The sequence below is a fragment of the Colobus angolensis genome, unplaced genomic scaffold, assembly GCF_000951035.1.
Source record: "Colobus angolensis palliatus isolate OR3802 unplaced genomic scaffold, Cang.pa_1.0 Scaffold124, whole genome shotgun sequence".
NCBI classification, from domain to species: domain Eukaryota; kingdom Metazoa; phylum Chordata; class Mammalia; order Primates; family Cercopithecidae; genus Colobus; species Colobus angolensis.
This window is the reverse complement of record NW_012113586.1, coordinates 4729070-4741860: the sequence shown is the minus strand read 5'-3', so window position 1 is coordinate 4741860 and position 12791 is coordinate 4729070. Positions and strand designations below refer to the sequence as shown.

Below are 12791 nucleotides of genomic sequence, written 5' to 3'. Positions count from 1 at the left end.
AAAAGAAAAGAAAAAAAAGAAAGAAAAAGAAAACCAGAGGAGCTACCTATATTCTCTCTCTTTGGGATTACAGCATTGTGAATCTTAAAGTGCACTGTACTTAAGCCTGACATATCGACACTAGAGAGTACAACTTCCATTGTGCGGTCACTTAACCATACCTCACCTATGTCCTCCCTCTCATCCTTGGTGATAAAGCCAGCTGGGGTTTAGCCTTAAATTTAAAAAGCACTGTTACCCTGGCATTATTACTATTAATGCTATCTTTTGTTGGCTGCTTCAACTGCAAGGCAACGAAATAATATGTGATGAAAGAAGAGAATTTTTAACTCTCTCAGAGAGATCACCACAGTGGTGAGCTAAGAGAAGCTGGCCTTTTAGCTTGCTTTAGAAGCTGAAAATAAAAACTTAACTCTTTAGCATCAGTTTCTCCAGGAAGAAACCCTCCTCATTGTACTGATACAACAATCTCTTACATGATTAATGTGAAATTATTCAATTCAGGCCTATATTTACTTTTATGAAACCCTTCTCCAACCAAAGATGAAGGTATGCAGGATCATTTTATGTATTTTAAAAGAGAGTCTGCTTATGCAAGAATAATTGCAACTGGACTTTTCCTTTTGCAAGACACATTCCTTTCTTTCCCACATACAGTATCTCAAAAATCACACTTACCCAGTTTCTTGGCAAGCTTGGCTTCTTTCTTGGCATCCACCATCACAAAGCCTATAGCTTTATGTTCAAGGACCTGGGCCACAAGCTGAAGAAACAAATGGAAAGATGAGTGTGCTAAGGGCAGAAAGATGGTAGAAAATATTACAGAATTACTATCCTCATGTATCAACAGAAGGGTTTTCCTCTATACTTTCTGTTACTATGTGACCAAGTCGAGCAGCAGCAGAGGAAATGTACTGTTGTCCCTTCAGAAGGATGATTCAGGAGAATGCTGAGAATCAAGGAGGGAAAATCTGAGGAGCAGACCTAAGACGGAAAATTTGGAAGAATATATCCACTGTCACATACCAGTTGCTGCCCTCGGAGTAGACAAAACCTGGATCAGGAGAAAGAAGAATCAGGAAGGAAGCATAGGTGCCTGACAAGGGACCCTGAGCCTTTCTCTAGCTGCCAAATGTAGCTGGGGTAGAGTGGGAACACAAGAGGACCTAAGAAAAAAGGAGGCCTGTGTCCTCAATATCCAAGCATTACTCTCAATTCCCCGACTCCTGGGCTTGTGAAGCAGGAATGCCCATTGGGTGAATAGACCTGAGATGTCCTCTCAAGGTTCCCTGAAGCACACTAAGACTTGTAGAGTATCGGGGGTCAGGGGTTCGGCTTCAAAGGCCAGGAGGATGCAGAAGTGTCCTAGATGGACAGGTAGCTGAAAACTTCTCTGGGTAGACACCAGCATAAGATGATGACACCAAGCACAAGATTGGCATTATGTTAAGCTTCCTGAAATGCAGAGATGAGCAAGTAGGGAATACTTGCTTACTTCAGGACCGAGACCTAATTCTTGCCGTCTGTTTGAACAGGGACTTGAAACAGAAACGGAATGGAGATGCTACCAGACAGATCATGAAATACTCATACTACTTTTTTTAGTTGAACTTTAAAAAAGAGATAATTGTAGATTAACATGCAGTAGCTGTGAGAAATAATACATCTCGTACATTTTATCCAGTTTCCCTCAACAGTAACATCTTGCAAAACGGAGGTACAATGTCACAAATTGGGTACTGACATTGATACAGTTAAGATACAGAACATTTCCATCACCACAAGGATCCCTCTGTTGCCCTTCACGGTCACACCCACTGGTTCGTGTCCCCATCCCCAACCACTAATTTGTTCTCCATTCCTATAATTTTGTCATTTCAAGAATGTTGTGTAAATGGAATTACATAGTATGTAACCTTTTGAGACTGACTTTTTTCACTCAGCATAATTGTGTAGAGATTTGTCTAGGTTGTTGCATGTATCAATATGCTGTTTTTTTTTTTTATTGCTGAGTGCAATGTATGCTATGAATGTACCACAGTTTGTTCAATCGTTCACTCATTAAAGGATATGTGCGTTGTTCCCAGTTATTGGCTAGTATGAAGAGAGCTGCTATAAACTTTTGTGTATAAGTTTTTGAGTTAAATATTAGTCTTAATTTCTCTGAGATAAATGTCTAATAGTACAATTGCTGGGTTGTGTAGTAGTTACATGTTTAGTTTTTAAAGAAGCTGCCAAACTATTTTTCAGAGTAGCTGTATTATTTTACCTTCCCCTGAGCAAGGTATGAATAATCCAGTTTTTCCACGTCTTTGTCAGGACTTGGTAGCATAACCATTTTTCGTTTTAGTCATTCTGACAGGTATGTAGTGCTATCTCATTGTGGTTTTAATTTGCATTTTCTTAATGGCTTATAATGTTGAACATTTTTAAATGTGCTTATTTGCTGTATGTATGCTCTCTTCTATGAAATGCTTGTTCACATCTTTTGCTCATTTTTCAACTGGATTGCTATTTGGTTGTTGAATTTTGAGAGTTTTTTTAATATCAGTCCTTTTTCAGATATATGGTTTACAAGTATTTTTTTTACTCTGTATGTGTGTCATTTCATCTTCTTTTTTTATTTGACAAATAATAATTGTACATATCCATAGGGTACACAGTGATGCTTTGATTCATATAATGTATAGTGAGCAGGGTAATTAGCATGCCTATCATATCAAATATTTATCACTTTCTTGTGTTGAGAGCATTCAATATCCTAATCATTTCATCTTCTTAATAGGATCTTTCACAGAACAAAAATTTTCAATTTTGATGAAGTCCAGTTGATCACTTTTTTCATTCAGAGATTGTACTTTTGAGGTTAAGTCCAAGAACTCTTTGTCTAGCCTCAGATCCTGAATTCTCTTATCTTTTTCTAAAAGTTTTATGGCTTTTCATTTTACATTTAAGTTCATGATTCACTTTGAGTCAAATTTAAAATAGGTTGAGTTTCCTTTTTCTTTTTTTGCCAATAGATGTCCGACTGTTCTGACACTTTTTGGTGAAAAGGCTGTCTTTCATCCATTCAATTGCTTTTGTTCCTTTGTCAAAAATCAGTTGGCATATTCATGTGGGTCTATATGTGGTTTCTTGATTCTGTTCCATTGCTCTATATGTCTGTTCCTCTGCCAACACCACATAGTCTTGATTGCAGTAGCTAGGATCAAGTATATCTGAAAGCAGGTAGACTATCTCTTTTCACTTTATTCTTTTTTTTTTTTTTCTAAATTGCTTTAACTATACTAGTCCTTCAGTGTTTTTGTATAAACTTCAGAATAATCTTGTTTATACATACAAAATAATCTTACTAGAATTTTGGTAGGAATTGCATTAAATCAATTCAATCAACTTGTGTATCAACTTGGGAAGAGTGACATATTTACTATGTTGAGTCTTCCAATTCATGAATATGGTATGTCTCTCCATTTATTTTATCTTCTTTGGTTTCTTTCATCAACATTGCATAGTTTTCAGCCTACAAGTCTTGCACAAGTTTTGTTAGATTTATATCTAATCAGTTAAATTATTTCAGCTACTGTAAATGGTATTGTATTTTTAATTTTCATGTCCATGTGTTTATTGCAAGTATATAGATATACAATTAATTTGTTAATGTTAATGCTAAACTCACTTATTAGTTCTAAGAGGTTTTTGTTTTGTAGATTCCTTGGGATTTTTCTAGGTAGACAATTTTGTCACCTGCAAATAACTTCTTCCTTTTTAATCTGCATGCCATTTTATTTATGTTTCCTTACTGCACTGGTGAGAACTTCTAGCACTATTTTGAATAGGAGTGATAAGAACGTCTTGTTTTCTGAAATTTTTTGCTTGTTTCCCAATCTTAGAGGTTCGTTCATTTTTCCTTTCACTTCTATCAGTTTTGCTTTGGTATTTTGCCGTTCTATTTTTTGGTCCAGAAACCTTTAGGATTTATTGTCTTCTTGATGGTTTGACCCTGGGTCTGTTTGGCTCTACAACTCATACTATGAATCCCTCTATTTTCTTTTCTATGTTTGTTTATTTCATATCTTCTTCATTTTTATGTCTTCCTTTCATTGTTCCCAGTATCTGTGTATTCTCCTTCAGAGCTCCTCTTCTGAGGAGGTTTTTCTTTGCATATTCATTCTTCCCTCCCAGACTTTTTCATCTGTTCCCAGCCTCTTTCTTTCTCTCTGGTTTCTAACCATTTCCATTCCTTGAAGAGCAAGGATTGTGAGCAGAAGCACCGAGAGCAGCTCCGAGGAGTACCTCTGGTGGTTGGGGACTGGGAGGTGGGTGTGGAATGGCAGGTAGCAAATGAGCCAACCCCCACCCCCACCCCCATTCAGTTTTCTCTTATTTATTTTATTTTGGCTGGAACTAGGCAAAACTTAGGATGAAAGGCATCATCAGTGTTTATGCATGACTCATCTCAAGATTTTCTGTAGTGCCTAAACAGACCAACCTTTCTGCGAGTCACTTGGCTTCACTCTATTGCATTTAATCTATTAGACAAGGCCATTTTTTAATGACTTTTCTGGTTTCCAGCATAAGCCCCTGTGTTCTATTTAGTGCTGTCAAAATCTTAAGTTAAATGTTCCCCTGTATATCATTCAGAGTCAGTAAGGATGGGACCTAATAGCTTTGCGGTAGAGTAAGTTTTCTTACTCCTAGCACGTGAGCCTCTGACAGTGGTTCTTAAACTTCAGTGTGCATAAGAATCACTCAGGGACTAAAGTGGGGCTTCCTGGGCCTCAGCACAAGAGAGTAGAAAATAGACCTGGGTGGGGCTCAGGAATCTACATTTTTATAAACCACACTACCACACCCCATTATTCTAACACAGCAGATCTCAAACCACACACTGAAAAACACTGCTATAAATGGTTGTCAGCACATCCAAAGTGACATGACACACTGCTCTTCTGACTGCTTGGCTCTTTAAGCCCCTCTACCTTTGGCATAGGAGAGAAGTATTCATAGTAGTAAGAATAACCAATGACACAAAATAAGAAATTAACTCTGAGAATTAAACAGAGAATTTAACTCTGGTCTCTCCTAGGTATGCACTACCATGTTTTATTTGGTTTTAGGCAGATCCAAATGTGTGCCTCTCATAGGCACGTAAAGCATGGCCTTCTGGTTATCTTATGGATATTTATATGTGATGTTTGAAGATTTATGAGTGGGAAGTGCTATCTCAAATGAACTCTAATCTTTTTTCCTGATTCCCTGGTTAACTAAACACAGCCAATCACTGTCCTGTGCTATAGATGGAGAGACAGAGCAGGCAATAACACATGGGCCAGGATCCCATGCCTAGCTGAGACTTTCCCACCTCCTCTTTGGCACCCTTAGTCAAAATCCCTCCAGAACTCCCATCACTCTTGCCTCCCATGCTGATAAGACCCAAAGTCTGCCCACTCGAGTTCTGTCATCACTGCCGTCAGTCCTGGCAAGTCTCCTTCATGGGAGCCAAGGGTGCCGGGGCTGGCAGCACTTGAGAGAGCAATGAGACTGGGAAGGGGAGAATGGCTATGGTAAAACTCTGGGACCTTCTAGGTGACTCAGGACATGGCAGCCTGGAGCCTCTGCTGGGCCAGTGGGGCAGGCAGGAGTCTGTCTACCTCTCACATTTGTGTTGGCCTTGCCTCCACCTTTGCTTTGGCCCTAAATCTCCAGCTCACATGTTCCCTTCTCTCCTGCAGCCTAATCTTACTGCATTCTCAGGTCACTGCCAGCCCTGGCCACCCTTGGCTGCAGAGCCCAGTTCCAGTTCATCTTTCACTCCATTCTCCTCTCTGGAACTCCAAAAGACCCACACAAGGGGATAGTACTCTGGCACTTATTGTGTAATCATTAGAGTTGTGTATAGTCTCTATATTGTGACTCTTTCCTCCATAAGAAGAAGGACCCTGTTTTGTGCTTCTTTTGTATCTTGCAGTTTCTTGGAGACACTCAGCATACTTGTGGATGAATGGGTGGATTGGTCCAAGTACTTCACAAGTTCAAGGGCCTTGTGAGCCAAGGAGTTAGAGGCAATTGTCATCAAATACAGTGACAAAGAGTTACATACATGAGAAAAAAAAGCAGAGTCAATATATCTCCTAAACTCCCAGACAACTAGTACATGCTTTTCAGATAGATTTGCAGTTTTCTCCTGTTGATGTACAACTGTTTCTCTGCTGGTTTTGTTTGGTTAGTTACCTCTTAGATAGTCCATTCTAGTGAATGGGGTTGTGTCTTATCGGTTGGTTATATTCAGCCTCTGGGCATTGGTCAATGCTCATTCTTTCCAGAAACATTAGGATTTGCTTTAAACATTGCTGATTCTATTGATTACAAAAAATGTTTTTTAAAAGTTCTTTTAAGGTCCTTAAGGTTTTGTTTTGTCTTGGGACCTGGTCTCACTCCTTTGCCCAGGCTGCAGTGCAGTGGCACGATGACGGCTCACTGAAGCCTTGACCTCCCAGGTTCAAGCAATCCTCCCACCTCAGCCCCCTAAGTAGCTGGGAATATAGGCCTGCACCACCACACTTGGCTAATTTTCTAAGTTTTGTCAAGACAGGGTCTTGCTTTGTTGCCAAGGCTAGTCTTGAGCTCCTGGGCTCAAGTGATCCTCCCACTTTGGCCTCTCAAATTGTTGGGATTACAGGCATGAGCCACTACACACAGCCTAAAAAGTTCTATGTAAATAATATGCATAATTCAATAGGAAAGAAGAGGATATTTATAATATAGCTTTACTCTTGTTAAAAGATTGTATCCTGTAGGTATTTATTGCACAACTGTTACCCCTGTAATGACAGGGTGGATCCAAGTAGATCTCATCTTCGAATGAATAAATGACTCATGGATACTATGGCCCAGTTGTTAAGTGCACAGGGCTTGGAACCAGAGACCTGGATTTTTGACTTGTCCACAAGCCTGTGCTGTGACTCCAGTGTAAAAAGTGGACAATACCAATATCTATTCAATGGGACTGTTTTGATGATTTAACTGAAATAATGCATGTAAAGTGCTTGGCACAGTTCTTGGCATGCAGTAAGTGCTTAGTAAACATTAGATTTTCTTCTTAATATTATGACAGCTGGCTAGGGTTCTGGATCTTGTGCCAATTCAGAGATACCATAGTGTAAAGTATTACAATGGAAAGAGAACAATTATTAATTGAGAACCTACTGTGTTAACAAAAATGTGTAAGACACATGTCAGCTCCAAGGACCTTGTGATTTAATGAGGGAGGAAATTCACTAAAAAAATAGCTCTAGGGCTGGGCGCGGTGGCTCACGCCTGTAATCCCAGGACTTTGGGAGGCCAAGGCAGGCGGATCACGAGGTCAGGAGATCAAGACCATCCTGGCTAACACAGTGAAATTCCGTCTCTACTAAGAAAAACACAAAAAAAATGGCGGGGCGTGGTGGCCGGTGCTTGTAGTCCCAGCCACTTGGGAGGCTGAGGCAGAAGAATGGCGTGAACCTGGGAGGCGGAGCTTGCAGTGAGCCGAGATCACACCACTGCACTCCAGCCTGAGAGACGGAGCGAGATTCTGTCTTAAACAAAAAAAAAAAAAAAAAAAAACTCTAGGTGCTACAGGAGTAGGACAAAAAAATAAGAGCTATGGAGATTTAGAAAGTTTGAGAACTGGGAGGTCAAATCCTGCAGAGCCTAGTGGGTTGTGATGAATACTGTGTATTAAATTTCCATGTACTCAGGATGAACCTAAATCCCTAACATGGCCAAGAATGTCCTGCACTCTTTGTCCCACCTGTCTCCAGCCTCATCTGGGGTCACTCTGTTTCTTACTTAATACAATTGTCTTCAGCTCCTCAAAACATCAAGCTTGTTCAGGTCTTTGCACAGGATCACCTCCTTCAGCTGTGCTCTCAAGCCCTAGGCCAGTTGAAGCTTCAGCTGCTTGCAGGGACGTGGATGCCTTGTTCTGATTCACACAAAGGCACCAACATGTGCTCTGCTTCTACACACACTCTTCCCTCCAAATAGAATTCCTTTTCCCTGTCTGTTTGCTGGTTTCTACTTTCCTTGAAGTCTACATTTAAAAGTCAGTTCCTCAAAAGGCATTCCCTGACTCCCAATCTCAATTTTTCCCTTTTTACCCTTGATCATAGCACCCTGTGCTTTTCCTTTGCAACCATTTCGCAGTTGCAAGTGCACATTAATTTATATGATTCTTTGTCTAGCAATTGTCTATGTTGTAGCCTACAAGCTCTATGTCCATGTCTGTTTTTCTCCCATGCTATCTCTAGCACCTAGCATAATACCTGAACAGAGTAGATTTCAAAAACAAAAAACAAGAAACAAAACCAGTAGTTTCTTCGGTAAATGGATGAATGAAGAGGGAGGCTGCTTAGAAAAGGGGATGCCAGCTAGACCTTGGAGGAGGAGTGTGTGGATAGGTGGAGGGGGGTTGCAAGGGCATCCCAGGAGGAAGAAGTGATATAAGCAAAGGTTTGCAGGTGGGAATGTGCAGGAGTGTGCAGGAGAACAGGCTGACCTACTTAAGCAGTGGGCTTATTTGGGGCGCTGAAAGACGTCCTGTGTTAAAATCTCACTAGAAAAAAAGTGTGAAAGATTTTACTACTAGGACTGGAAGCTCTGATTTGGGGTTGTCTGAGTAGGAGAGTGATATGACTAAGTTGTGTTTGGCAAGAGTGGATCTGAGTGCGTAGAGCAGACAGAAAGGAGAGTGGAAAGGAAAGGCCACAGTTGGGAGGCTGATGGCCTAGTCTGCATGGGAGATGTCTCTGATCTCAGACCAAGGCAGTGTCAGTGGGAGAAAAAGTGACTTGAGCAGGTGATGCTACAAGTTGAGAATCAGTCAGACCTGGTAAGTCTTCCTTTGGCTTTGGAGAGAGAAGGGAGAGAGATCAAAGAAGAGGGAGGAGGCACGATGGTTCGAGGGTCTCCCATGAGGAAACGAAGTGGAGGACACACAGTGATGGCAGGAGGGCATGACAGAACTGGGGAAGCTTCTCAGCATGGATTCAGACTCAGAGAGTTCACAGTCACGGCAGTCCAGCACAGACCCGGAGGTGCTGATCTAGGGCTCAGGGGAGAGGTCCTGCATAAGAAGTGAAGGCCTGAGGACAGGTGCCATCTTTGGGAGACGAGTATGAGAGAAAGCCACAGGTGAAGTGCTGGCTGTCTCAGAAGGAAGAGCAAGACGCCTACCCTGGAGGCAGAGTGGAGCTATGGGAGAAGTGCGGGGAGAGAAAGGATCCTGGTGTCATGACTCCAGAGTCACAAAGGAGCGGGTGGTCATATCAAATGTTGCAGGGAGTCAAGGAGGGGTAGGACCCCCATGAGGCCTCTCATCTCAGGACTGGTAAGGCACGGGTGACCTTTTAGAGAAGAGCTGGGACAGAAGCCAAAGCACTGGGAGTTAAACCGCTGGGTGGGTGGCAAGGACATGTTACAGCAGGTGTGGCTTGCTTAATTAAAGAGTCACACAGAAGCGAGAGGGACACCCTGTGCTGCGTGACTGCCCCTGGGGCTCCCAGGGCAGCACATCCAATACCTCCAAAAAGACCCCACCCAATGCAGTCTCTTCATAGGACTTACCAGCTCTAATCCAGGGAAAGACAGGAAGAAAGTCACATTTGTACCATTTTCCAAGAACTGTCTTTGTAGAGGAGAAAGACTAATTTACTACACAGTCAGAGGGAAGGTGGGGAGGTGGTGGGTCATCAAGAAAAAGGAGGTGGTTACTTGTTGAAGGGAGGTGGGTGGAGATTACTTTCTGCAGGGCCAAGAATCTGAAAAAAAAGTTGAGCCTCGGGGAAAATGTCACAGATCTCTGCTCCAAGTGAATGTCCCTCAGGCCAGTCATTAAAAACACCCTGGCTGTAACCGTGCTCTTTTCATGTAAGCCAAGAGCCAAATGGCTGTTTATACCCACTGTCCCTCATGCCATCTGGCAACATGTCAAGCAATTCAACAACTGTGTGTCCTCCCCTGAAACCAGAGAGCTGACGTTTCTCTCCGGTAATCTCCTGTCACTTTCTGCCGCCCTCAAAGTAGGCCTGAGCTATGTATAGCTGGGCAGCTGGCATGTGATGGTGTTCACGAAGGAGGCTGGCTCAGTGAAGGGACAGCTATTTTATGGGATTCAAGCGAGTGTCAGGGGCCTCTTTAGGGCTAGGATAGGTGGCCTCTGAAAGAGCCTTTGGGGACAGGGAGGCTGTTGATTGTTTTTATTGGCATTTTGGACTATCACGTTGGTCAATGCCAAGGAAAAGACCACGAGAAGATGCTATGTAGTTTTTCCACCCCACAATCCTGAGAGGCTATATAACAACAACAATATAAAAAAAATAGCACTTACTGGGTGTTTACTATATGCCAGCTATTGCTCCACCTGCCTTACAAGAATTATCTTATTGAATCTCTACAAAACCCTCATGAGGTAGAGGCTTGCAGATGAGGAAATAGAGGCACAGAGTGGTTAACCAACTTGCCTGGGGACACACAGCGCTTAAGCGACCCAGCTAGGATTTCAACCCTGACACTCTGTCTCCAGAGCCCAAACTTTCACCAGTTACATTTTGTTCCTATACCTGGGCCTCTGAGGGACCTGGGCCCAAATCCTGGCTTTGCAACTTACCAGCTGTGAGACTCTGGGCAAGTCACAACTTGACTGATCTTCAATTTCCTTATCTAAAAAAATGAGATCCAATCTCAGAGGAGTAACATGTATACAAGGACATAGTGCAAGTTCCCTACCAATTAATTACAGGGCAAACCCCACTACACTAAGTCAGTGGTTTTAGAACCTGGGTGTACATCAGCATTCCCTGGAGGGGCAGCCAGTAAAAAGAGATTCCTGGGCCCACCCCAGAGTTTCCAATTCAGCAGGTCTGGGATGGGACACAAGAATTTGCATTTCTGCCCGGGTCCCAGGTGCTGCTGAGGCTGCCGGTCTCAGGCCCACACATTGAGAGCCATGGCTCTGCCAGTCTCTAACACAAAATCACAGTCTTTTATTGTGGAGCATTTTGCCATGTCCAAACTGACAGAATGAGGGAGGCTGTCCCTGAAGGCCAGGTTTGTTTTGTTTTATCTAAAAACATTATTACAATGGAATTTTTAAAGAGTGAATTTGACTGACGTGGGGCAAGGCCATGCCCTTTTCCAATTTTTCTCAACAGAATTCTGTGCCCCAGTGCCTGTGAAAATGCAGTCTGGAAGCCTAGGCCCTGACCTCCTCTGGTAGCCCCTCCCTCCAACTCTCCATGGGAAGAAGTTCCACATGATACTCAGTGCTTTCTGGAGCCAGAGAGATCATCCCTTTTTAAACTAACCTACAGTGAAGGTTGATACGCCTTATTTTAAAAAGCGGGTGGGGTGCTTCCTCTCATGGAGAGGCCTCATAAATGTAAACTAATGATTGAATGAAGAGATCTTTGACTTATTGCTTCCACAGCGCACATTGAAAAACAGAAGAGGAACCTGTTCCTGCTTGGCTGAACTTTCTGAAATGTCTGACTAGTGTTTATTTTGATAGCATCTGCTAATGACAGCAAATGCCATGGAAAACTAACTTGAATTTTCCCAAGAATGGCAGTTTTCAATGTGCTTTCACATACACAACGATTTCAGGAGCAGCCCATTACTAAGCACCAAGCATGTGTCCATCACTTTACACATATTACCTGTTTTGTCTTCTTAAAACCCCTACGAGGAGGGTACTGCGGCTTAGATTTTTCTTGTTTTGTTTTTTGTTTTGAGACGGAGCCTCGCTCTGTTACCCAGGCCGCAGTGCAGTGGCGCGATCTCTGCTCACTGCAAGCTCCGCCTCCCGGGTTCCTGCCATTCTCCTGCCTCAGCCTCTCGAGTAGCTGGGACTACAGGTGCCCGCCACCACGCCCGGCTACATTTTTGTATTTTTAGTGGAGACCAGGTATCACTCCGTTAGCTAGGATGATCTGAATCTCCTGACCTTGTGATCCGCCTGCCTCGGCCTCCCAAAGTGCTGGGATTACAGGCGTGAGCCACCCCGCCCAGCCTGTGGCTTAGATTTTATAAAGGAAGCACTAAGCCTTGTGGAGCTAAGTGACCCGCCTGCAGTCACACAGCTAGTGCAAGACTCAATCCCAGCTGGCTCTGACTCCAAAGCCTGTGCATCTCACACTGCTAGGTGCTACTGCCAATAGTCATTTAGGTGTTGCATTCACTTCTTCTGTGTCTGGAGGATGCTTCACTCCCTTCATAAATCAGAGGTGTGTGGTCTGGCTAACAGTTAGATATCCAGGGCCAGAGTAATTGTGTGTGCTGTGTAGGTAGAAGCAGGTGAGCATGTGAGGGAGTACCTGCTAGGTCTCCTGGCCACCCAGCTCACGGCAGATGGTGAGGAGAGGCCTGTCTGGCTTGGGGCACCTGGACAGCAGGTGGGAGCTGCTGGAACTGGCACCCTGGGCACACAGAAGCGGCTCTGGCCTGCCCAGCCCATCACATTGCAAGATGCTGCACTGGCCCCTTTCCTTCACGGCTGTCCAAACAGAAACAGCTTAGCTGGATAATTCTGGCCTACCACATCCAGTTTGTAAAAAGGGGAGCCTTAGAGGCTTCCTTGAACAGGCTCAGTTCTTCAGGGGGCTGGCTTTCTAGGTGGAACAAGTCATTTTGAATGCGCACTAAAGCTAAGCTGACAATTATGCAAAAATATTCTGCAGCAACCTGTAAAGCTCAAACTGCCACAGAGTAGGGTTTCTGAGTAAAGAAAAATCTTGTGATTTGGAATCAGATTT

General features: G+C 43.2%; 1 protein-coding gene across 2 annotated transcripts in view; it reads right to left on the bottom strand.

Moving 5' to 3' along the window:
* Positions 1-12791, bottom strand: part of CASQ2 (calsequestrin 2 (cardiac muscle)) — a 77530-nt gene that overhangs the window by 52502 nt on the left and 12237 nt on the right. For both annotated transcript variants that reach the window (XM_011933092.1, XM_011933093.1), the window contains exon 2: positions 679-763. In XM_011933092.1, the coding sequence (XP_011788482.1) occupies positions 679-763 (85 nt within the window). The remainder of the gene's footprint in view (positions 1-678; positions 764-12791) is intronic.